Source organism: Hypanus sabinus, chromosome 9, assembly GCF_030144855.1.
Source record: "Hypanus sabinus isolate sHypSab1 chromosome 9, sHypSab1.hap1, whole genome shotgun sequence".
Classification (NCBI taxonomy): domain Eukaryota; kingdom Metazoa; phylum Chordata; class Chondrichthyes; order Myliobatiformes; family Dasyatidae; genus Hypanus; species Hypanus sabinus.
In genome coordinates this window covers 30,105,344-30,132,703 of record NC_082714.1, presented here as the reverse complement: position 1 = coordinate 30,132,703, position 27,360 = coordinate 30,105,344, and the positions used below count along the sequence as shown (strand labels likewise).

The 27,360-nt window shown below is 38.1% G+C and overlaps 1 protein-coding gene across 12 annotated transcripts in view; it reads right to left on the bottom strand.

Moving 5' to 3' along the window:
- The window catches only part of LOC132399231 (centriolar coiled-coil protein of 110 kDa-like), a 52,431-nt gene that overhangs the window by 18,296 nt on the left and 6,775 nt on the right, over positions 1-27,360 (bottom strand). For 10 of the 12 annotated variants that reach the window (XR_009513916.1, XR_009513914.1, XR_009513915.1 and 7 more), the window contains 6 exons: positions 26,666-26,804; positions 25,418-25,586; positions 21,464-21,592; positions 12,696-14,292; positions 3,418-3,545; positions 1,411-1,570 (listed from right to left, as the gene is read on the bottom strand). Coding sequence is in view for 9 of the 12 variants with exons in the window: in XM_059979403.1 (XP_059835386.1) it covers positions 1,411-1,570; positions 3,418-3,545; positions 12,696-14,292; positions 21,464-21,592; positions 25,418-25,558 (2,155 nt within the window). In the remaining 3 variants the exon portion in view is untranslated. Of the gene's footprint in view, positions 1-1,410; positions 1,571-3,417; positions 3,546-12,695; positions 14,293-21,463; positions 21,593-21,692; positions 22,211-25,417; positions 25,587-26,665; positions 26,805-27,360 lie in introns of those variants that run through there. The other 2 variants (XM_059979401.1, XM_059979407.1) reach the window with 2 other exon arrangements.

Sequence of the window (27,360 nt, the reverse complement as noted above, 5' to 3'; positions counted from 1 at the left end):
CAAACGAGAGGACATGATTTGAGAGTTAGGGGGCAGTTGTTTAAGGGAAACACGAGGGGGTATTTCTTTACTCAGAGAGTGATAGCTGTGTGGAATGAGCTTCCTGTAGAAGTAGTAGAGGCCAGTTCAATTGTGTCATTTAAGGTAAAATTGGATAGGTATATGGACAGGAAAGGAGTGGAGGGTTATAGGCTGAGTGCGGGTAGGTGGGACTAGGTGAGATTAAGAGTTCGGCACGGACTAGGAGGGCCGAGATGGCCTGTTTCCGTGCTGTGATTGTTATATGGTTATATGGAGCTACTGAGGACAAGCATCAACCTACTGGTCGCATTCAAAGCAAGAAATATAACTAAATACTTTATTAATAACACTTTCTCTGTAAAAAAAAAATGGTAAATGATCATTGCAAACAATAAAGAGGCGAGTGGAGCCGAGGCTGAATTGAGGGTCAAAGTGTGCATGCGAGAGCAATGTCGAGGCATGTTTGAGAGTCAGAGCTGGAGCAGAGAAGTCAAAATGGAGGAGATTCGGGGCATGTCCACCTAAACTATTTCCATGAAACTTCAGCTAATTGGGGCAGCTGCTTAATTGGGCCAAAATATACTGGTCCTAATGTGTCCCAATTGACCAGAATCCACTATATATATATTTCATACTATAATTTATTGTACATTTTATGTATTGCACTGTACTATTGCTGTAAAACAGCAAATTTCACAACAGATGGTGTCATGGTAGCATAGTAGTTGATGTGATTCTATTACAGCTGAGGGCGTTGAAGTTCGGAGTTCAATCCCAGCACCTTCTGCAAGGAGTCTGCACATCCTCCCTGTGGAATACATGGGTTTTCTCCAGGTTCTCCTGTTAGCTCCCACACTCCAAAGACCTACCAGGTAGGTTAATTGGTCAATACAAATTGTCCCAGGATTAGATTAGGGTTAAATTGGGTCTGTCACATGCTGCAAGGCAGTGCGGCTTGAAGGGCTGAAAGAGTCTATTCTAAATAAATAAAAAAATTATAATGAACCCGATTCTAATTCTCCAGGTATTACACTGAATATCAGCAACAATGGACTATATATTCAAGTTTTTGCAGTCTTGACTCATAGATTAAAAGTGTTTGCAACTGCAGTTACCCTAAAATTTTAAAATACTGACATTCACTTGCAATACTGACATAATTGACAATGCTGTCATTTTTGCTCTAATTTAAAACTATTTATAAACTTTAAACTGAGCAAGACATACAGAAATTTTATGCATAAATATAATTGATAACGATTTAAATTTTATTCAGAAAAACATAGTATTAAAATGTTACACAGCTGTATCAAGTTTCATGCAACCAATCAGATTCTAAAATTGTGGGGAGAAGAAATTCGTCACTTAAAATCCTAATTACCACCTTACCAGAGTGACTGCCATCCATTCTGTTTACCAGGGAAGACACAAAATAGTTTCCACTTATTCTCTTCCAATCTAAGGAGGTTTCTTTACTTGAACAACTTTCAGAAGATTCCCTCATAAAACTTGTTTGCTCTCTCAGTCGCCTTTCTTGTTCTTCTATTTCCTAAAAGTGAATAAAGTAAATCAATGATTAAAAGTATTCCCCCATTTTTAAATTAACCAAATATGAAACAACTTTGAAAGTCTGTAACTAGAAAGATGAACTTACTAACAATTTATGTTTCATTATTATCTTTAATACAACTTTAAATCATTTCCAAACAAGTCTCAATGAAGTTTCCTCTTCCAAATGCACGCGTCTCCAAAATTCTCGAGAATGAATAACAGCAAGTCAGTTTTCCAAATTATAATATCACTTCACCAGAATTCCCAATATGCAATTAGATACAAAAATTGAAGGTCCAAAACCTACACTGATGTTGATGGACATTCAATTTGATTAGGTTTTAACATTACTTTAGTAAACTATATTAAGGACATGACTAATATTTCTGATAAGAAAAAAGCTTAAGTTTGCATACTTAATGAAGATAATGGGGGGAGGGCGAAAGAGTAATGAGGATATGAACACAGAACGCTTCCAAAATAGCGTCACAATTAAAGCACATTCCAGACATTTGACTGAAAGTTCTTTAAAAAAATGTGTAAATCATATAATGGAAACTTTCCATTCATTTACTACCTGGTCAGTTTAACCAAAATTAAATTGCATGTCAAATTTGGCTGTCATGACACAAAAAAATTTAATCTCATGTATGATGAAGATTAAACAAAACTATTATGTCTCACATTCATAATTTCTTTGGCCAGAAGGCTAGCCCAGATCAGCAGAACACTGGATGGATAACGAAGGGAGAGAAAAAGAGTGCCTGTCAGGGGATGAGAGATATTTCTGCCAACGTTATGCAAACAGTTTCCAAGTAACAGCCATCGCTACTCTGGTCAAGACATTAAATGAAGATAAAAGCTGGTAGCATAGTTTCAGCATTACTCTATTACAGAGCCAGTAACTAGTTTTAATTCCACTGTAAGGGGTTTGTACATTCTTCCCGTAACCACATGTATTTCCTCCGGGTGCTCCTGCTCCCCTCCACATTTCAGAGGGGTACAGGAAGGCAGGTTAGTAGATCACATGCATGTGATTGAGTGGCAGGGCTGGAAGGGCCTGTATGCCTAAATAAACATAATTTCTTAAAACATTTTTTAAAATGATCAAATTTCACTTCTTCCAAAAGGTAAATGGCATGGAAATTCAGGTGTAATTCCTCAGCTGTATCATTTTATGAAAAAGAGTAAAGAGAAAAGACACCTGAGAAACTTCACCAACATTACCATGTCTCTGAAAAGAAATTACATTAGCTTATTCAGGAAAATTTTTGTAGGTTTAAGAGCTGTTTACTAACAGAAATAAATAATGACACAGAAGCAAAAACACTACCTGAACTATCAAGCAACTATCTGAAAACTGTATAATTATTCTCATGAAGAACTTGGAAATGTGCAGAAGTTACAAGAATAAACAAAAGCACCTCTCTCTCTCTTCTTAGAACAATCTTAAGTTTAGAACAATAAGACATTTTTTTTGTGATCAAAACTTCCTAAATTGCTAATCTGGAAAAATAATGAAATTAAGATAAGAAAAGCATGGGGTAAGGAGCATGAATCACAAAGTGACAGTTACACAATGTAGAGGAATAAGAAAAAGTAGGCCATGTATCATATAAAGGTTTAATTTTTTTCCCATTTTTATTATGTCTTCTTTAATACAGCCATCAGTTTTAGAAATCTATATCAGCATTGCAGAATGTTAAACAAAGTCCCATCCATCTGAGGCCCAGCACTGAAGAAATACCAGTTCCCCAACACTTAAAATGAATCCTTTTAAATAATGTTTTATGGAATAATACTTAAAAGGTAAATCTCACTTAAATGTATGAACTGCTCCCCTACCCTTCGCAGCTTTTCCTGCTCCTTCTCTTGTTCAGCTATTAGCATAGAGAGCTGTAAGGTGTGTTGCTCTTCCAGTTGCTTTCGCATTTCTACAAAAGCCATCATATGTTTTGTGATGATCTCCTCATCTGAAAGATTAAAAAAAGAACAGGGCTTATATTCAATTAAAAATAATTGCTTATTTAGAGGAAAATCATCAGCCAGTCAGAAATAGGACAGTACTCTTATCCATTAAGTTTGTTGAGCTTGCTCCAAGTAACAAGCTATTTTTATTTCTGTAATTTGCATTTAAGATGGGGGGGGGGCCTTAAGAATGACATTCCAAACTAAATTAAGGGAAGGCATAATATTTTATATCTGCCCGAATAATGGACTAAAAAGAACAAATAGGTTTGGTCACTTCTCAAATCAGAATTATACATTTTCTTCCAAGTGCAGTACTAGAACTGGTATTGGTATTGGCATATTATTGTCACATGTAACAAGACGCAGTGAAAAGCAGTTACATTTTATTTTATATAGCTTATCTACAGGAATTGTGGAGAAAATAAGAGTGTTTCATCATCAAATTGCTTACTGAACTGTTATGAGTTTCTGCACAGCATTCAGCTATAGAAGAAATGACACAGTGACCTGGCACATCTTGTTCCTATTCTATTATTTAAATTTGAGGACTTTTTAATATGTTTAACAGAACAACATTAAGTTATCCTTTGTAACACAGATTGTTTCTGAATCTTATGACAAGTAGCCTTGTTATATAACAGCAGAAACCACTTGACCAGTCTGCTGAGTCCATCACTAGCATGCTGTACTAGGAACATCTGAAAACTGAACTTTGTACATGTTTCGTTGACCATGAATTTCTTTCAAACTTCCAAATCTGTTAAAATGGGGAAGTGAAAGTTAACTAAACTCAAGGTAAACAAATTCAACACAAAGAAATGTAACTTGTTTTCACTTTCAGTTTAACACATACAAAATGCTGGAGGAACTCAGCAGGTCAGGCAGCATCTATGGAGAGGAAATCCAGTCAAAGTTTCAGCTGAGACCCTTCATCAGGATGGGAAAGGAAAGGGGAAGAAGCTAGAATAGGAAAATCAAGGGAGGGGAAGAAGTACAAACTAGAAGGTGACTGGTGAAGCCAGGATGAAGTAAAAAGCTGGGAGGTGATATGTGGCAAAGGTAAAGAGCAGAAATAGTAATCTGATAGGAGAGGAAAGTGGACCATAGGAGAAAGGGAAGGAGGAGCAGCACCAAGAGGTGATAAACAGGTGAGAAGAAGTAAGAGGGGAGACAGGGTGGGGAATAGAAGAAGAGGGAAGGGGAGGGGGGGGGGGGGAATTGCCAGAAGCTAGAGAAATCAATGCCATGCCATCAAGTTGTTGGCTAGCCAGATGTTTGCTCCTCCAATCTGAGAGTGGCCTCTTCATGTCTGCAGAGGCCATAAACCAACATGTTGAAATGGGAGTAGGATTGGAATTACCACCAGGAAACCCTGTTTGTTGCAGATGGAGCAAAGGTCCTCCATTCTATGTAGGGTCCCACCAATGTGGAAGAAGGCCACATCAGGAACAGCAGATACAATAGATAACCCCAACAGATTCACAGGTGAATTGTTGTCTCATCTGGAAGGACTGTTTGGGGCCCAGAATGGAGGTGAGGGCGGAAGTGAATGGGCAGATGTAGCACTTCTTCCACTTACAGGAATAAGTGCCAGGAAGAATGGACAAGGAAATGACAGAGAGAGTGATCCCTATGGAAAGCAGAGCGTGTTGAAGTGGGGTGAGTTAAAGATGTGTTTGGTGGTAAAGATGGTAGAAGTTGTAGAGGATGATGTGCTGGATGTGGAGGTCCATGTGGTGGAGAGATGAGAGCAAGATGAACTCTATCCGATTCAGGGTGGTGGGAAAATGGGGTGAAAAAGGATGTCCGAGAAATAGAGAAGATGTAGGTGAGGGCAACATCGATGGTTGAGAAAGGGAAGCCCCATTCTTTGAAGAAGGAAGACATCTCTGATGCCTGGAAAGGTAATGGTCTATTGGTCTTATGGTAACCCTCATCTTTGGAACAGATGTGGCAGAGATGAAAGAACTGAGAAAAGGGAATGGAGTTTTTTTTACAATTAACAGGATGGGAAGAGGTATAGGCAAGTTTAGATTGCTTTCACTTTCAATAGATTTGATACATCATGTCAACCACAATTCCAAATTCTTACTCCGAGCAGCCCAAATAATGACAAATAAGAATAAATAGGTTTGGTCACTCCTCAAATCAGAATTACAGAATATATTTTCTTCCGAGTATTAGAACTGGCTTTGGTATTGACATATTATTGTCACATGTAACAAGATGCAGTGAAAAGCAGTTACATTTTTTATTTTATATAGCTTATCTACAGGAATTGTGGAGAATAAAAGTGTTTCATCATCAAATTGCCGACTGAACTGTTATGAGTTTCTGAACAGCTTTCTTAAAGACTGCTTGTCTGCTATCTATCAGGAAATATGGCCTGAGTAGAGACTCTAAGTACTACCCTGAAAGTAATAATTTTTTTGGAAGCCCATTTATCAACTGGGCAGCTGAACAAGAAAGATAAAGAAATTTTCAGCTTACGTACATCAGCTGCTATCGTAACACAGGGCAGAATGGAAAATTAGTTTCTGCAGAAAATCAGTTCTCTGGATAAATTCAGTCAAGTGGTTTCAGGTGGTTTAAGATTAGAAAGAGAATGTATATCAACCAAGATTTACATTCCTAATAACAACAATGGCTTGACATGGAAGAACCCAAACAAGGATGTCTCATAGCCACCATAGCGAGAGGATGAGAGTGAGAGCAAGAGCACGAGACAGGACTTTGTGATATGGTGTAACTCAAACTACCTGCGTCTCAATATCACCAAGACCAAGGAGATGGTGGTGGACTTTAGGAGACCTAGGCCTCATATGGAGCCAGTGATCATTAATGAAGAATGTGTGGAGCAGGTTAAGACCTACAAGTATCTGGGAGTGCAGTTAGACGAGAAGCTAGACTGGACTGCCAACACAGATGCCCTGTGCAGGAAAGCACAGAGTCGACTGTACTTCCTCAGAAGGCTGGCGTCATTCAATGTTTGTAGTGAGATGCTGAAGATGTTCTATCGGTCAGTTGTGGAGAGCGCCCTCTTCTTTGTGGTGGCGTGCTGGGGAGGCAGCATTAAGAAGAGGGACGCCTCACATCTTAATAAGCTGGTAAGGAAGGTGGGCTCTGTTGTGGGCACAGAACTGGAGAGTATGACATCGGTGGCAGAGCGGAGGGCGCTGAGTAGGCTACGGTCAATCATGGAAAACCCTGAACATCCTCTGCACAGCACCATCCAGAGACAGAGAAGCAGCTTCAGTGGCAGGTTGCTGTCAATGCAATGCTCCTCAGACAGGATGAAGAGATCATTACTCCCCAACGCCATTCCGCTCTACAATTCAACTACCAGGGGCAAGACATGTTAAGTGCTGGGGTTAGGACTGAGCTTAAGTTACCACTCAATGCACTTTGGTAAACTATTTAAGAACTTTTTAAAAGCTATTTATTAATGCTTTTTGGGAGGGTGATTTTAGATGCATATCATATTTATACTGAGTTAAATACTGTAGGTAATTAGTTTTGCTACAATTAGTGTATGGGACACTGGAAAAATGTTGAATTTCCCCTTGGGGATGAATAAATGAATGAATATCTATCTATCTATCTAAGAAATCAATCTAGTATATTAGTTTACACTAATTCGTGATTTCAACTCTAAGCTATGATACAATTTACTAGGGGGAAAAGATCAGTTTGCAAAAAATTCTGCTAACCAATTAGATAACCTAAAATCACAATTAGAAAACTAGGGGGAAATGATCTCATTTCAGATCTTTGAAGAAGATAGGTATCAAGTATCTTCATAGGAAATTACTTCAAATACAATGAATTGATCAGACTAAGCTCCTGTTCAGCAATGACTTAACAGACAGATCTACTAAGCAACCTTAATTATTGAAAAGTTAGAGCTATTGCCCACAACCTTCTACATCAGACAGCAAATAAAACATGTTTAATCCAATTCCAATAAAGGGAAAACACTGAGGTACCCTATACAGACAGCCATCAGAGATATGACCTTATGGTAGATCTCAGATTCTGGTTAAAAAAAATAAACCAAAGTGATAATTCAGCCCTTTTAGATAAGATGATTACTCCTGTTGGAAATCACATTAATGTGGTGTGGCTACACTGCTTTGTTCTATCTCATATTAAAATATACTATCTGTCAAATTCTAGCAGTTTATTTCTTGCTCCAGATTCCAGCATCTGGAATCTCATATGTCTACAATTTATTGATCTGTACTTCCTCTTAGTAGCAAAGGAATGATTTTCACCATTCACTTCATAACTAATAATGCAGATACTTTTGAGGACTCATCAGTGGGCATTTCCATTGTCTGACGGTATGATTCAGTTTGATATCTTCTGCAGGATTTGTCAGCAGGAAAGAGCAAGACTTCTTAGCCGATTATACAAACTTATGAATTAGATACACAAAAGAACCCCGTTGAGCCTGTTCTTTCATTCAGTTATATCATGACCAATATAATGGTAATCTTAATTCCACATTCATATCTATACCCAGTAACATTATGCCCTTTTATCAATAACCCCTTTCTTAAAAATATTCAAAGACCTTGCTTCCATCACCTTTTCATGTAGAGTTCTAGAATCTTCCACAAGATGAAACATCCTCCTCACACTAACACTGCTGAAGGTCTTTAAGATCTTTCACGTTAAAATCACGCCACCTCATTCTTTTAAACTGCAGCTTTAGTGCTTAGTCATTGTAAGCATTGCCCAGAAGACAATCTACCCAATAAAGTTATTGGTCTCGTAAACCTTTTCTGAGCTGATACAATGAGTTACACTCTTCCTTAAATAAAGAAACCAATATTGTTAACAGCACTCTAGATGTGTTCTTACCAATGCTGTATATTACTGAAGCACAACAGTGGTAGATTTTTTTATTTAATTCGATTTATAATAAATGGTAACCTCTGTTAGCTTCCTAATTACTTGCAGAACCTAGTACAGGTCGACCTTCACTAATCTGACTACCTGTAATCTGGTTCCTTCGATAATCCGGCACTGAGTTCAAATTTTCCAAGCAACTGTAATTTCAAATTTCCCGTGCAATGTTTTGGTTGCGCTAGATCTGTTCACGTGATTCCTGCTTGTTTTCCTGAATGTATTAATATCATTTGCATGAGGCATGGCCACCCGGCACCTGCCCGTCTCACCCACCAGCGGCGGGGGAGCTGCCATGCGCTGAGTCAGTCCGCCTTCTCGTCCACCTGCCGGCAGGTGTGCATTGCTCTCCAGCATCGCCCGGCCGGCACTCCGTTCTTTTCTGCCTATGACCTCAGATCAGATGTGGCGACCCGCTGAATTTAGGCATATTTCTAAGCGGAGGAAAAGAAACTAACGAGGATTCCCTCAGTAACTGTGAGTGAAGAGGGAAGAGTCCAGTGCCAAATCCCTAGCCGCCTGGCGGTCACATGAAATGTGGCATATAGAAGACCTCCTTTCTCCGACTTCTGCTTCTGGTCACCCAGATGTGCTCTGACCATCATCAACAGTTTCTGAAGAAACTGTTGTGCCAGTTTCAGCACCAGTTCCTGATGCTTCACTCATTTTTCAAGATGAAGATGTTGATGATCCTGACAACCCCAGACTTGCAGACTTGTAACTTTGCCTGAAGGTATATTAAACATCTCACTTTACAAGTGGAAGTGCTCAACTGTTCTGTATAAGTTAATTCCTGTACATTTACCCGTACCCTTTATTTTATCTGTGCCTGTACAGTATAATACTTTATTAAAATTTCACTTGCTACTCATCTAATATTTCTGTTTATTATCTAACTTGTAATGATTTACATGATATTTTAAAGGTATGATGAGGCGGTTAGCTATGGCTTAATGTGATCCTTCTGTAATTTGGCATTTTTCACTAATCTGGCACTCCTCAGGTCCCAATGGTGCCAGATTATAGACGGTCGACCTGTACTAGAATCTCGCAAATTATAAATACAGCATCCAAATGCTTGTGCATTTCAGAATTCTGTATTCTCTCCCCATTTATTTAACACCCTTCTTCTGTCCTGCCAAATGGGACAATTACACATCCTTTCACATTATAATCCAATTGTTTGATCTTTGTCCACTCAGTCTATAACTGCTACATAGTTTCCTAACATGCTCTTTCTAACACACGTTCCTATTTACCCATGTGTCATCAACAAAATTACCAACCTTACCTTCAATACTTCCAACCAGGTCGGTTAAACACATTGTAAAAAGTTGAGACTCCAGCACTGATCCCCATTAAAAGTAAACACTCATTACATCTTGCCAGCCAGAGAAAGGGCCAGTTATGCTTATTCTCCATGCTCTATTAGTCAACCTGTCAGCAATCTGTATGTTATCCCTTATACTCTTTGCTTTTATTTCTTCTAATATGGCAGCTAATCAAATGCCTCCAAAACCTTACTATCAGTTTCTCCCTCATTTACAACACATTATGTCTTTAAAATATTGGTCAAATACAGTTTCCCTTTTACGAAACCTAATTATCTTGAATTTTTCAAGTGTTCTGCTACAACAGCTTTTATTATAACTTTTAACATAGTCAAATTTTACTGTTATACAATTGCTTACTTTGTCTCCTTTTTTGAATAATGTTAGTCTCTATTATTCAATCGCAATGGAATCTTTCCATTAATCTAGGGAATTTTGGAACATTAAAAGCAACGTATCGCTACCTTGTCTGCCACTACTTTTAAAGACATATGATAAATGATTCAGGACCAAACATCTTGATAAATAAATTATGTTTGAATCTCTGTAGAGTAAACAAAATATTCACTTTGAATTAGTGACAGAATTAGAAAGATTTTTCTTTAAAACAATATTTTTATTCTTTGTTGAAACCAATCTTATAAAATTAATGTGTCCGGTCAAAGGTAGTTCAGCAGTAATTATTACTTAATAGATGGATACAAATGTGCCCAAATTTCCATAAATTACATGCCAAACCAGCGGATATAATTACTCTATTACTTTATAGAAAGATGACAAATATGTCATTTCTTCGGCAGTTTGAACAGGGCACAACTGCGGAAGCGTGTGAAGGTCAACCTCTGAGGCAGCAGGAGACTTTAAAAAGCGAACAGATTAACGAAGCAGGCGACGTAGTAGCGGGCGAAGGAGTAGTGGGAGACAGAGTAGGAAGGCTTTGGCTCGAAAGGCTTCAGCAAGCGGAGGCCAAGGACAAGCTTGCTCCCAGTGAGGTAAGGCCGGAAAAGCTCCTTTAATTAATTTAATCAACTTTGAAGTAGGTCTTATTTTCCCCTTGGCAAATCGGCCCAGACAGACGGAGGAACACCAGGGCTCACACAGCTAACAGTACGAGCTGACGGTTTAAAAAGTTTGTGTGCTTGGCGAGGTAAGTGGGTGAGTAGACTATTTTTCCTTGTTTCATTCCTGTAGAATAAGGTAGCATGTCTGCAGGATTAGTGCTTTGTTCAGGGTGTCAGATGAGGGAATCCTGGGAGACCTCCAGCCTCCCTGATGGCCACATCTGGGCCAGATGCACCGAGATGCAGCTCCTCAGAGACCATGTTAGGGATCTGGAGCTGCAGCTTGATGACCTACTGGTTATTAGTGAAAATGAAGAGGTGATAGACAGGAGCTACAGAGAGGTAGTCATCCCTAGGCTACAGGGGTCAGAAAACTGGGTGACTGTCAGGAGAGGGAAGGGAAATGCCCAGATAGTGGAGAGCAACCCTGTGGCTGCCCCCCTCAGCAACATGTATATCGTTCTGGATGCTGTTGAGGGGGATGACCTGACAGGGGACGGCACGGTGACCAGGTCTCTGGCACTGAGCCTGGTGCTGCTGTGCAGGAGGGAAGAAGGGAGAAGAGGAATGCAGTAGTCATAGGGGATTCCATAGTCAGGGGAACAGACAGGAGATTCTGTGAGCCTGATAGAGATACCCGCATGGTGTGTTGCCTCCCAGGTGCCAGGGTACGGGATGTCTCGGATCGGGTCTAGAATATTCTGAAGAGAAAGGGTGAGCAGCCAGCTGTCTTGGTACATGTTGGTACCAATGACATGGATAGAAAAAGGGAAGAGATCTTGAAGAGAGATTTCCGGGAGTTAGGAAGGAAGCTGAGAAGCAGGACCTCCAGGGTAGTAATCTCAGGATTGCTACCTATGCTATGTGCTAGCGAGGGCAAGAATAGAAGGATCAGGCAGATGAATGCGCGGCTGAGAGACTGGTGCAGGGGGCAGGGCTTCAGATTCTTGGATCATTAGGATCTCTTCTGGGGGAAGTATCACCTGTTCAAAAAGAATGGGTTACACCTGAACCCGAAGGGGACCATTATCCTGGCAGGAAGGTTTAATAGAGCTGTTAGGGAGGGTTTAAACTAATTTAGCAGGGGGATGGGAACCGGAATGATAAGAGCAGAGGAGGGGGAAAACAGAAATAAATCTAAGATAGTGAGCAGTAAAGATGTCAAGGAGGACAGGCAGGTGATGGGGCAAATTTGCAGCCACTGGGATGAGTTGCAGTGCAATCAAAGCAAAGAGTAATATATACTGGACTTACGGTGTTATACTTAAATGCATGCAGCATAAGGAATAAGGTGGATGATCTTGTTGTACAGCTACAGATTGGCAGGTATGATATTGTGGCCATCACTGAGATATGGCTAAAGGATTCATGTATCTGGGAGCTGAACGTCCAAGGATACACGGTGTATCGGAACGATAGGCAGGTAGACAGAGGGGTTGGCGTGGCTTTATTGGTAAGAAATGATACTAAATTGTTAGAAAGAGGTGACATAGGATCGGAAGGTACAGAATCTTTATGGGTTGAGCTAAGAAATCACAGGGGTAAAGGGACCCTGATGGCAGTTTCCTAACAGCTGCAGTGATGTGGATTACAAATTACAACAGGAAATAGAAAAGGCTTGCCAGAAGGGCAGTGCTATGATAATTGTGGGGGATTTTAACATGCGAGTGGATTGGGAATAACCGACTTCTGTTCTTTGTCTTATGGTATGTACTATTTTGCAATTAGTACATATCTACTGGACCTCATCAGCACTATTGCACTGAGATAATCAGACATACAGTATTATTTTAGAGGATCTATTTAAAATTACTTTTCTCTCTATGCATAGATAAAAAAATGTCCTTACCTACTGTCTTGATGTGGTTATTTAAGGGCACTTCATTTTCCTTCCTGGTTATAGGAACTCTATGATGCCTTTCTTGAATCAACATATTCAGCTCCTGGAGAGATGAGGCTGTAGTTTTTGCAGCAGATTGTTTGCTTTCCAGAACCAACTTGCGTTTGACTTTAATGTCCATGTTGCTTTGTGGACTCGCTTCACTTTCGAAAGATCCAAGCAAGAAATCAGTTTGTTGCCTTGTATTATGGGCTTGCAATAGCACTGGAGATGGATGTTTGACATCATAGGATTGATTAAGAATAACAGGTGAACCTTGTTTAGCCTTTTCAATCAGGCTGCTAGTCTTTTGGCCACTGAGATTAAGTTCATTCTGGGCTGTTGATAGCTGACTTATTTCTAGTCCACTTGCAAGTAATGAAGGAGTCCTTTCCAAATCATATGAATCTTTATGAATTAAGCTCCTTGTTGGCAAATTAACTTCATTATCGACCATATTTCTAATCTTACTTAGTTCAGACTTTTCAGAAAATTCTGAGCAGATATACTGTGGATTATTTTTTGTAACTATATCATTTATCTTTCCCAAAGACAATGAAAGATCTTGTAGTTTTGCAACACTTCTTTCAATTTCTTCTTGATCGGCAATTGCTCGAAGCTCATTTGGAATAGCTCTTCTTACATCAAGGCCACCAATATTTATTTGACCATGATTAGTCCCAGGTAGGCCACTGAATTTTTCTTTTGGGCTTAGGTCATAAGCATTCACTGGATTATTAATTACAATATTGGTTGAAGTTCTGGGACGTCTTTGGTGTATTTTAGGACTACGACTTGGTTCAGGATTGGGCAGTTTGGCATAAGATCCTGTTAGGCTTTTAAACAAACTAGTTTCATATTTACATCCCGAGCTGTTTATCCATTCCTCATCTGACTCAAATTCTTTAGATGAGCCTTTCCTTGATTTGGCTGCTAAATCTGAATTTGCAGGTAAATCTGAAGTAGATGTGCTAAGTGCTGTTTTATCAGGCAATTTAAAGCTTTCATTTATCATAGAAGCAACTTGTGATTGTAAAGGTGACCTTGTACTGCTTGATTTATCAACTACAACAGGACTCTGACTTTTAGAAATTTTGTTTCTTTCGTTTTCCAAGTCATTGACTTTAATACCTTCATTTTCTTTATCTGAATTGCTTTCATTTGTACCATCCTTGCAAACGTTTTTCCCATTACGTCGATTTTGTTCTCTCTCTATGTATTCCCTTGACTTTTTAAGCAGGTTCTGGAGACTCATTGCATAGTGATCAGGAGATTCCTTTTCAGGTGGCAGTACATCAGTCTCTGATTCTTTTGTAGTGCTCACAAATACTGAACTAGTGCCGTTAGTTTGAACACTACAGATTGATCTGGAAAGCTCACTTATTTGAGTACATCTTTCATCAGAAATTCCACTGGAACTATTCTCCTTTAACTCCAACAATGACTGAGATGATTGATCAAGATCCTCTGATTTTTTAGTAGACGTTGGTGAAACTGAAGAATGGTTAACATGTTGTATTGTTTTGAATTCACTTGCACATTCAGCATTACTTGGCACTTTACATACCTTTAAAGGAAAGTGTTTTAAAACAAAAAGAACGTCAGGACAACAATTTTAAATTTAATAATTTTAGACACTACTTCTCTTCCCTATTTAAAACCTTTTCCAGTTGTATCAGTACTTTGAACAACATTTAATAATTAAGAAATTAAAGTACTGGCCTTTCAAAAATGTTGTATTAAAATAATGTGAAACAATACAAAAAGCATCAGCTCTATGTTCTGGAGGTCCATTAGAAGTGAAGCGTAACACTTGAATGTTTATTGGTAACCAATGGTACTGTAACCTAATAAAATCACATTATGCAATGTTTTGCTTTTGGTATCCAAGTGTACCATTGTAAACACAACAATACAATGCAACTCACTTAGTAGTGATATTCAGGCCTTTCTACCAGCTTCCAACATTGCATCTTGAGTTACCACTGTAAACAGTGAGTAATTTTTTTAAAAGACACAGTGACAATGTTCATGATGAAAATCTTTGGTAACATGGTTGTGGTCACAAGGCAAAAGCTAAATGATTACCTGAATATACCAAGTTCTCTTATGGTACATAAGTGGCAACAATGGAAACATCTGTACACTAAGAGTTGTCATGAAAGATCAATTTCTGAATTAATATAATGGGAAGCTAACACATCTACTATTAACTGTTTTTGACATACATCCAATTCTAATTCCACAACAGCATCAGCAAATATGCCTTTGTAAATACAGCAACCCACTGAAATTTCAAAGAGTAGGAACTCAAAAGGCAGGCAGTATCTGTAATGCAAAACAGACAATTTGGTCAAGACTCTTCACATAGATGGAAAGAATAGAGGGATAATATAATAGGTAACCAGTTAAACAGCTGAAGGGTGGGATGGGACAAGAGCAATTTGTGGATCTAGATGAAGAGGGTTTGAATGGCAGAGGTCAGTTGAGGAGGCAAGGACAAGGTAAGGAAGTGATAGTGGAGACAAAGGGCTGCAAATTAAGGAAGCTGCTTAAAAAAGGAAAGTGTAAAAAAAAACTAAATAATGCAGATATAATGGGCAGTTGTGAATAATAGGGGAGGGAACCAGTGGAAGGAGTGTATGACAATTGACACAAGTAGGTATATGAGTGGAAAGAAACTAGGAGATGATCCCTGAGTAGCTTGGAAATAAGGAGAGGGAAAGAAACAGAGGGGACAGGCTACCTGCAAAAGGAGAATTTAAAGGTTCATGCTGTAGGGTTCTATCAATCAGGCAGAATACTAAGCATTGTTCTTCTAGTTTGAGTTTAGCTTCACTATGTCAATGGAGGGGGCAGAGGACAGACAAGAGAGCATGAAAATTGTATGGGGAATTAAAATGGCTTGCAACCAAATGGCCTTTTAACAGGCAGAATGCAGAAGGTCAGCAAAGTGGTCCCTTTGTCTGTGGTTGGCCTTACCAACGTAGGGCTCTTTGATGCTTCTATCGCTATCAAAACCCTTTTGTCCCTCCATCTGCCCATCTAGCCCTCCTCATGTGAATCCACACATTACTCATCAGAACTTGCCGCACTTTCCCCTTTATCTCCTGATACTCGCCATTTCCCCGCAACTCTTTCATCCAGATGAATGGTCTCAACCTGAAACATCAACTGTTCCCTCTATAAATGCTGGCTGACCAACTGAGTTCCCCCAGCAGCTTGTTCATTTTTTGCTCCGGATTTCAGAATATGCAATCTTGTGTCTCTACTACAGTTTCAACCTAGGGATCCAATTACAAAGTGACAAATAATCATCAGCTCAATCAGTCCTGCAAATCTTGTCTTGGTTTTATTCCAAGAGTTACGAACACGTTCTCACAAACTAGCCAAACAACAGCTAGCCATATTCTCAAAGTCCCAGACCCATCATCAGTATCCCTAGACCTAACTTAGCATAACAAATAGGAGCAGGACTCAGCCATTTAGCTTCTCAGGTCTAATTTTCCCTATAGCTATCAAATTTTTTTGACCCATTTAACATACTGCAATGACTGTTCTGCAAAAACACTATCCCTTCCTACAAGTAATTATATGGAAAAGGCCCTAGAAATTAACACTGTGGCTCACCAGTAATAACAACTTGCTGTGCTGCAAGTGGCCCAGTTATCCACCCACCCTTGTACCAACATTACGAGTTCCTAGCTTACTTTGAATGCCTTTTGGAAATCTACATTCACCACTTCCTTTATCCAACCTACATGTTACATTCTCCAAAAACCTTATTTGGCATACTCAACTTCCTGTTAATAAAACAATGCTGATTCTACTAGAATGTATCATGATATTCAAAGATCCTGACATTACACCTTTAAAAGTCGTCTTCAGCAATTTCGAGAGTGGTATATATCAGAAAAAAAAAGCTGCCTAAGAAAGTGATAAAATCAAATACAAATACTATGTTCCAGCAGCACTTTTAAGTTCACTCAACTTCATTTGCCCCATCACTGAACTGTACCCACAAACTATGGGTTCACTTTCAAGGACTCTTCGTCTCATTTTCTTGATACTTATTGCTTATTTATTTTTATTATTTCTTTTTGTATTTACACAGTTTGTTGCCTTTTGCACACTGGTTGTCCACCTGTTGGTGTGGTCTTTCATTGATTCTATTATGATTATTGGATTTATTGAGTACACCCACAAGAAAATATATCTCAGGGTTGTATATGGTGATATACGTGTACTTTGGTAATAAATTTACTTTGTACTTTGAGCTTTGAATTTCTAAACTTAGAATAACATTTAAATAATAAAGGGCATAGAAGGAAACAGTCCTGATGCAGGGAAATAGAATAGTGCATATAGGCAAAAATGTTGGACATGATAGCCCTAAAGGCCTAGATAACTTTGAAAAGTAAGGCTAACCTGCCACCAGCCTCCCTGTTTGGCCTGCTTCCCTCTTGAGTACAGCATTACATTTGCTATCTTCTAAACCACTGGGACTATTCCAGAGCACCTAGAGTGCTTTAAGACCCCAAGATAGCAGTCACCAAATTTTGAGAGCAGCAGCCTTAAGATCCATTAGTTTGGCTATTACCTTTTAACAATTGATAACAAGTTCCTTTTGTTCTGAGGTGTTCTATACATACTGGGATGCTTTTAGTGTTCTGTGCTATCAAGATAGATAGAAAATATTTGTTCAAAATCTCTATCTTTGGCTTAATTTCTATCATCAACAACACAGTTTCATTTTCAAAGGAACTTATCTTAATTTTGTATATAAAAAGGATGTTTACTCTCAATCCACTTTCTCCCTTTGTTTTTGTAGTTTTTATTTTATTAATCCTGTGGCCTGCTACCAATTTCTAAAACCAACATGACTTTTCTTCAATTTAATATCATCTACTTGTTGACCTTGGGATTCTCTAATCATAGTAGCAGGATAGTGCAAAGATATTGTGTGCTCATTGGAAGTGGGTATAGGCAAGAGAAATGGCTTCAATACCTAATCCAAACACCATAGCATCGCATGATTAACAACGACTGCCCTCCTTCACCCAATGAATCAGTAAATCTTCCACAATGAAAAGCTCACAGAAATACTGAAGAATTCCATCAACATACATGATTTACTCTAGATGGGGGTTTTAAATGTTATTATCAAGAATAGCTCAAGTAATAGCACCGTCAACTAAATTTGTCATCCAGATAATGTAGCTTTAAAAAAAGCGTGGTGAAAGAACCAGTGTTAGGATAATTCAATTTCTCTAGTTATAAATCTACTCGTCAATAACAGTATATTTAGGAATAACCATTACATGCTTCTAGTGAAGACCAAGTGCCAATCTGAGTTCTTAGGGAAATGTATTTTTGTTTTATTACACTGCTTTTGTTTTAAATAAAATATTAGCAACAGCACCAACAGCTCAAAAACTAGGAATACATAATTTTGTTTTAAAATTCTGGTTTTTTGGATCTGGGCATTGATGGCAAAGCCAGTATTTATAGACCATCCCCAACTGCTTTGAAGAAAGTAGTAGTAAAAGCCACCACTCTCAGTACTTTGGGTAGGCAGTTCTACGATTTGGACGTTGCAGCAGTGAAAACTGAAATGTATTTTTAAATCAGGACAGTGTGCAACCTATGCAGGTGATAATGTCCACATATACCTACAGCCTTTATCGTCTTTAGTGGAAGATGGCATGGGTTTGGAAGCAAGGCAAATACCATATTTTACGGTCATGGTACACTGGTGCTTGTAACCAAAGCAGAACTAAACACCATCTTAATTGGAAATTCACGATCTATCCACTTGATTTTAGCTGAACCGACATAGTAAAATTATTTGCTGCTTAAAATCATAGTCAGAGTTGTATAGCACAGAAATGGGTTCATTCTGGCAATGCCAATCAAAATTTGTTCTTCTTCACTAATCCATTTGCCTACACTAGATCTATATCCTGGACCTAAAGGTGAAAATTACCTGCACTATATTCAAGCAATATACACTAATGTTATGCTTGCACTAAATTTTGAGATGTTTGTATTTTGTTTGCTCAAACACCAACAAAATACAGTGCTGTCACAGGTGTGTACACGTAAATACACACACACACAGACTTTTTCACAGTACTGGATTTGGCAGGAGCAAAGGAGGTTGGGAATGAAGAGGGTTGAAGAGCACCAGAGGAGAACAGGTAGCAGAGAAGGAGTGCCAGGGGTGGGGGAAAGATAGAGGAACAGGTGCAGACACACCTATTCCTAAGACACCAAGCAAGGTCATTTGATTCCAAACAATTGATTTATTGACTATCACAGAATGTCTCTCTGGTGCTTCCCACTCCCTTCCTCTGTTTCCCCAACCATTATTCCTCTCTCCCTGCCCCCTTCCCACTCTCAGTACACAACAGAGACTCATATCAAGATCAGATTTATCATCACTCACTTATGCAATTTTTTTTTGTGGCAGGAGTAATACAGTACTGTGCAAAAGTCTTAGGCAGCCTGGCTATATATGTGTTTGTACAGTACTGTATAAATCCAATTTCAAACTTGATCCCAGTATGAATACAAAATAACTCTAAAAGCAAAGTGACAATGACTGCTATTGAAATCAACATTTGAGTGAACATGGCAGAAGGAGTACTAATGGAACTTGAGAAAATGAAAATCAGGGAAAACACTCAAACAGCTAGTGGCATGAAGAAAGATGATTGTGGTTACTAGCGATCTTGGGATACCTCAGTCATAACATTGCTCCATGGATTTCCTCAGGCAAATTCTTTTCCATGATCATCTTTTAAGTGCCTAATGAATGACCTTCTACCTATCATGCATAGAATAGGATTATTCAGTGATGCTTCCAAACTGAACAGCTGTACTCGCAGTTCCTCAGACAATGAATTGTGAATAAATCCACATCTATGTGAGACAAAACTAGGATAATGAAGCTGAGCAGATACAATGCAAACATCATTCAAGACACAAGTATCTAACAATCACCATTGAGAACAATGTAATCTAATCATCGTACTGACACAAACAACTTCACTACCATCATCCCTGCCTCAAAAAACATCTCAATTATCAGCAGTGACTAGAAATTCAAATGGATAAACTAGATAAGTAACATTTAAGTCGTCAGACTCTTGTTCTTACTTCCCAGTGCCTCCCAACCAAAGATACAATTGCATGATTGGATACTCTCCCATTTTCTGGATGAGCGCCACCCCAAAGCTCCAGTAGCTTGATGCAATCTAAAATAAACACTTTCCTTGATCGACATTTCATTTACAAGCCCAATAATTTCCCTCCCTGCATCAGAGGCTGTAGTGTATATTACTTACGAAACAGTATCTAAAAATCACCAATAGTTTCTCCATCAGCACCTCCCATCTCCACGATCTGCACCACATTTGAAAGACGAGGGCAGAGGTTATAAGTGAAATTTATGATTGAAACCTATCTTTGAATTGAGTTGCATGTCTAGGGCCTCAATTTTATTGATAGAGAGCTTGAACAAAATGAAGAAGGGTTCTACACTTTGCTAATTGAATGCACATTTTTTTCTCACCCTAACAACGAATTTCTTGGCTCACTTTTAAGGTTACCTATCAACTGTGGATAGTCCAGGAAAGTAGAGGCCTCAAAAAGTATACATTTGAAGCTTACTATTGAATTATTTACCAATTAACAGCTAAGTTAATCAATTCTATCCACTTTCTCCTATTGAAAGCCAAATCCTGATCTTCATTTTGAAATTTATGACAACTTGCCATTTATAAAACTCCTTTAACACTTCACAAGACCATAATCAGCCTCTGGGGCATGATGACAAGTCAAAGAGCTAAGTTTTTAAGAAGCATTTTCACATTAAAATCATGTTGAGATTCAACTGGTGATTTTATTGTGGTCCCATAACTACCACCTCTATATAAATATTTCATAGTTGTCATGCGAGTTTAGAAATTACAAAAATTGCAGAAAACCTCACCTTTTAAAGCACGATACTCAAATATACAATTATTGTTATAGGTCCCAGTAATCTGAGTTGCAGACTGAATATATAAAAATATTAATGTATTATGAGAAAAATACATAATGTTCATTGAATTTATTCACTGCTCCAAGTTATTGTCCTCAACTCCAATCCAGTGAGGTATTCATTTTTTGTACTGTGTCTAATTTATAATAATGAACTAGGGGAACAGCTTCAATCACTTTGCATAAACTATTTGAAAACAAACAGAAACCAGTAGTAAATTATGTACTACTATGAGCTAAGTGACGAAATAATCTACATTGCTTAATCATTAATGGGCGAGACAACAGAACTCCAAAAAAATTGCCACACCATATTTTGGATCCAATAGGAAGCCAACAACTTATTCAAAAAACCAGCTGTCCCAACAGGACAATGAAACTTACATTATGCAATCAATAGCAGTTTAAACCAATTGGTCAAAGGTAAAATTGCTTTCACTCTCTGCATTCTTATTTTAATATGTGGCAGTTATCATGGCTACCATGCAACATAGTTCATGAATGTTACTAATCACTTATTTGCACAGAATATAATAAGTGTTAGATCAGAATTACAATAGTCGACTACTTTGAAGTGCCAGAATGACAATGCAGGAAATTATATAACCTCCTGTAACCTCTTGATTTTGCTCAGGCATTCTAAATGTAATTTAAAATTCTTTACCGTAAGCAAAAGTAATAAAGTAGCTAACCTGTATATTTTCAATAATTTCTTCCACACGGGTAAGTAAGGCACTTTTTCTTGCTTTGTACTGACCTAGCTCCAACTCCATAGCCTTTTGTCTGTACTGCTGCATTTCCAGTTTTCTTTCAGTCTTCATCTACAAAAAGGGAAAATTAGCTTCATTCAGTCTGATGTTTTAGAAGTTTTTAACATAACTGACCTCACTGTAGTAAAGTATTTTCAAACCCCAGGCTTACTATATCAGAACAAGTAACTCCGTCTATTGTGATGACAACTTATTCAGTCCATTTGCTTGGTGATGAGTAACTTGAAGCTTGGAGAAGGTGATCAAATAACCAGCTTAATCCAGGCAGCTGACGAGTTTTTCAAAAGCTTATGATTAACTATTATGCAAAAGGCTTTTACTGATTTAAAGGACGCCATACTTACAAAGTAATCCAATGACAAATAAAAACAGCTTTTTAGAGTACGTGATGTTTTGGATTTCAATGCATTTTATCCATTAGAGTAAACAAATACAACGGCACTGCAATTTGGTCAAAATGTGCAGGGTTGGATCAAACTGGATCTATTGCTAGAACTTGTCATCTAGCCTCACTAACTTGATCTGATACAAATGAGATTTCTGCAGACTCCTTCCCTCCTACACAGGACTATAACCTTGCACTCTATGAGTGCCAGGTTCAGTGTATCATTTTTTGCTAACTCCAAACAATCAAGCCTTTTCCAAAATTTTCAGCATTCTACAGAAGTTCCTTCCAAGATATTTTGGTTCATTCTTCAATCACTCAAACACTCATCTCCAGCTTATAACAGTTATGATTGGAAATACAACTGCCTTTCGCCTCCTTTCTTCTCACATAATCAGCCTTGCTCTCATTTCTCATAATAACATAGCATCCGTCACATGCTCTTCTGTTCTACTTTACTCTTTTGGCCATCCTAAACTCCTGATTTATTTTCTCTCCATAGGAACAAATATAAATGGCAACAGAAACATCCCCACTCTGAAGGCCACCCATTGCTCAATTACTTTTGCTATAACACAATTGATTCTTTTAGGTACATATCCTTGACTTTTTTTTTAAAATTCTGCTATAATGAGCAATCCTTAATGTCAGGAGCCAGGAAGAGGGATTATATCAATAATAGCAATAAAAATTCAAATCGCAGACACAAATGTGTCAAAAAAGGTTGCTATCCACTTGATTGCTGCTCTGAAATAGGCTGCTGTTTATCATTGACACAAGTACCTATTGAAGCAAACAGGGGCCTATAGGCACAATTAACCTGGCACAATTTTTCATAATAGGTTTCAATAGGTACACTTGTCAGAGAAATGTATACAATATACATCCTGAAATTCTTTTTCTTCGCCATTCATCTAAAGTCAGCTCTCAGAGCAATTCTATTATGCCCACCTACTTCTTTGTAAACTATTCTCAGCTATATAATCAGTGAGGCTGTGGACACAATTTGAAGAACTTTGAGGTTCCTGTTGCATGTGTTTCTGAATTCTGGTTATGTTTTTTTTGCTGTTTTTGAGCGGTTTGTTTGGGGTGATCAATGCAGACTGGTGAGCTTCGGCAAAGTTTGAGCCTGTGGCCTGCATTGAGTAGCGGTACAGCACTGAACTGTATTAACTTGAATACTACTGGCTTGATGTTCATTTGCTTTTAGCCATTTGTGCAATTTGTTTTTCTTTGTTTGCATATCAAATGTTTGATGTTTTCTTGAATGAGCCCCATGGTGTTTCCTTGCTTTGTGGCAGTCTGCAGAAAGACAAAATCTCAGAGTTGTATTCTCTGTACATACTTTGATAATAAATGTACTTTAAATCTCATCAGCCACATATATAGTGCTAACTTACAATAGCTAATTAACCTACTAACATGAGATGTGGGAAGAAACTGGAACACAAATAAGACCAGACATCAGTATCAAGCCCCAGGACATTAAAGCTATAAAGCAGCTGCATTAGCTGCAAGACCACAATTGCTTATTGGAAATTAGCCTCCATTAATTGCAACAGGATACTAATCTTGAAAATGTATCACATTTTGAAAGAGGAGAAATGTTACAACAGAAAGGGGGGAAAAAAGAGTTAAGCATGTAGTCAGAAAATTAGAATTGATGGCACGCATCCCTGATGATGAACAGGACAAGACTGAGATTGTTATACCAAAATTTGAAAAAAAAACAAAAGATTGGAGAGCAGTGAAGATCTTCTGAAAATGCCCATATATTCAAAGCCAGCCACAGATGTTTTGAACATTTCAAGAAACACATGAACCTGCATAACAATCATCTTTGTGAGAAGCCAAAGAATATGAATGCTTTGATAGCAAAGAAATTTTCCAAATCAAAGATGCATGCGTACATCTGAATGAATGTTCATCTCGAGAGGTTGTAAAACAACTCCATGCATGAAAGACAGCTAAAGAGTGTTTTCCTGCTGTTCATGGAGGTATGCCAAGAAGGAATACAAGCTCTAGCCTCCCTTAATCCAAGAACTCAAGGCCCTAAAAAGAGTTACTCTAAGATCAAACCTTCATTAATGTAGGGTCTACCAAAAAACTCTTGAATAACATCTTTTCCATGGTATTCTCCCCAACAAATGATAGGATGATATTAGGCAAAGAGAATTGCTCATCACTGATGCCCAAGAACAAGACTAACAACATTCAGGTTGCTCTCTGGCTCTACTATCACCATATTAAGATATCTATGGTCTATATCAGTCTCTTTTGGAGTTATAGTACCCAAGCAGTAATAAACAATAAACCAAGAAATTGTGGTCAGAATACGTACATAATTCTGAGTTTATAAATGTCACTCTGAAGATTTTCAAATCGTTAAATGAAGTTGAATTTGATGAAACCAATAGGATAACTTGGCAAAGTTACTGGGCAAAGAATTCAGAAAAACTGAACACAAAGTACACTGCAGATGCTGTGGTCAAATCAAAACATACAAAAAAGCTGGATGAACTCAGCAGGTCAGGCAGCATCTGTTGAAACGTTTCGTTGACTGCTTCTTTCAACAGATGCTGCCCGACCTGCTGAGTTCATCCAACATTTTCGTACGTCAGAAATACTGATTTGTTGGAACCATTGCAAGAAGTCTTTGGCAAGACATCACTACCACAAGGTCAGTTCATCATAAAGTGATTTGGTGCAGTCTACTACATTGAGAAAGCAATAACCATTTTCAAATATAATGATCCCAACAGAGATTGTGGCCACATGATGGAAAATTACAAGAGCTCATGACGTGTTTTGTTATAAGGAATTTTTATCAGGTAGAAGCTTGTCCAAATTTATTCATTTTTGATTTTATTTAACAGTATAGTGGCCCTTCTGATTTTTTGAGTTATATCACTCCAGCAGCCCTGAACAACACCAATTTAATCCTAGCCTAATCACAGGGCAATTTACAATGACCTGTAAATTTATGTCTTCGGGCTGTGGGAGGAAACTGATGGCCAGGGGAAACCCATGCATTCCACGGGGAGTACATAAAAATTCCTTACATAGGACACCAGAATTGAACCGTAAACTCTGACACCCCATGCTATAATGGTGTTGTGCTAACTTCCACGCTATCTTGCCTCCCACCCATTTCATGTCCATTAAAATCCTTAAGCTTCATTCATCAGATGTCCAGTTACAGGAAGGATCTTTTCTTTCAGCATTACAAGCTCCATCAAGTTTAGATTCATCAGTGCCATCATTACCAAAAACAGAAGTGGCAACTAATTAGGAGCAGTAGATCACCTGTCCTCTGAAGCCTGCATCACGCAACAATGGTAGTAAGGAACGTGTTATATTCCCTAATTACATGCCTAGATCAAGCAATTAATAGTGTGAGTAAAATTGAAAATATAATTAGTTAATTGTTCGCATTATATAATCCATGATATCTAATTTTTTAACCAAGGAGTAAATGAAGATCAGCTTACCAAAGGAGAAAGTACAGCTATTCCATGAAAATGAATAACAGAGTTGTTCTTCTGGTAGACTGATTGTGAAATTTCATGTTTTATCATTTCTGATTGAATCCTGGCTAAATGCCTCTTGCAGAACTCCTCATAGTCTTCCATTGCTACCCACTGATTGTTAGCCTGATAGCTGTGAAAAGACATGAATTGCAGGTTATCAAGATTGTAACTACCATTCTAAATAAGCCAGCAATACAATACCAAATATACTACAGCCATGTATTTCTTTGCTAAGGATAAAGACAGGATAAAAAAAAAGCTAAAACCTTTTAAATACAAAATAAAGCTAACATTTGATAAAAACCTGCAAATGGAGTAACTCATAAATATCCACTTGTATTTTGCAATATGCATTTAAACTTTAGAAACAGTTAAAGTAATAGGATTTTAAGTCTGTATGACATAATAAGTTTTAAAATAATAGTACGTTCAGGCTAACAATGGAGCCACAATTTATAAAACTTTAATTCTTTATTTTCAAGTAAAATCTTATCACATTTAGAATTACCGAAAAAAAACTGATTACAGTTTTCAAAAGGTTGAGGCAATCTCAAATAAACATTAATAAGTTTAACATGATCAGATATACAACCCATCTAAATTCATAAAAAGAACTCCAATACCTTGTTTATTACAACTCACATCATTCAAAGTTCTGAGTAGGCGGGTTGGGGGAAGGGTGTGTTTCCATGCTATATTATTCTCTGACTATAATATATTTTGGACAGCACAGGTTAAGGAAGGAAAAAGATAGATCACATTTCAGGGTTCATGAACTTAAACGGGACGCTGGTTAAGACATGCCTACAATGAGTAATTGTATTTATTGTTATTAAAACAATAAGTACAACTACTCATTGTGTGATATGCTAAATAGCTGCTTCAGAGACCCACTATATTACCCTCGATGTTCCAACTTGATGAAACACAAGGAATACAAAGACATTTTGACAGAGGTCAGTCAAATAAATATAAAAAGTGAAACATAAATATTTTTCTGATTCTATGCAGCATATGCCTCCACCATCCAGGCCACACTCTCTTCTCACTGCTGCCACATGGGAGGTGGTACCAGAGCCTCAGGTCCCAAACCACAAAGTTCAGGAACAATTATTACCTCTTAACCATCAGGCTCTTAAACCAGACGGCAAAACTTCACTCAACTTCATTTGCCTCAATGCTGAATCATTCTACAATCTATGGACTTACCTTCGAGGACTCTACAACTCATGTTCTCGACATTTGTTATAATTAGTTTTTTTTTGCATTTTGCACATTAGTTGTCCATCTTTGGTGTGTGTAGTTTTTCATTGTTTCTATTGGGTTTCTTTGTATTTACTGTGAATGCCTGCAAGGTAATGAATCTCAGGGTGACATATCATATATGTATTTTGATCATAAATTTATTTTGAACTTTGAATTACAGAAATAGAATTGGCACAAGACTGACCACTTGCTTGCTATTACTTAACGTTTAAGTACAAGTTCAAAAGCAATTGAACTCTCAACAAACAATTTCCTCAAAATTATCTCAAATAACCTTTGTAGTGCTGAGGATGAGAGGTGACCTGATAGAGGGGTATAAGATGAGAGGCATTAATCGTGTGGTTAGTCAGAGGCTTTTTCCCAGGGCTGAAATGGCTAGCGCAAGAGGGCATAGTTCTTAAGGTGCTTGGAAGTAGGTACAGAGGAGTTGTCAGGGGTAAGTTTTTTTATGCAGAGAGTGGTGAGTGAATGAAATGGGTTGCCAATGACAGTGGCAGATACAATGGGGTCTTTTGGGAGACTCCTGGACAGGTACACGGAGCTTAGAAAAATAAGGGCAATGGGTAACCCTAGGTAATTTCTAAGGTAAGGACATGTTCGGCACAGCTTTGTGGGCCAAAGGGCCAGTATTGTGCTGT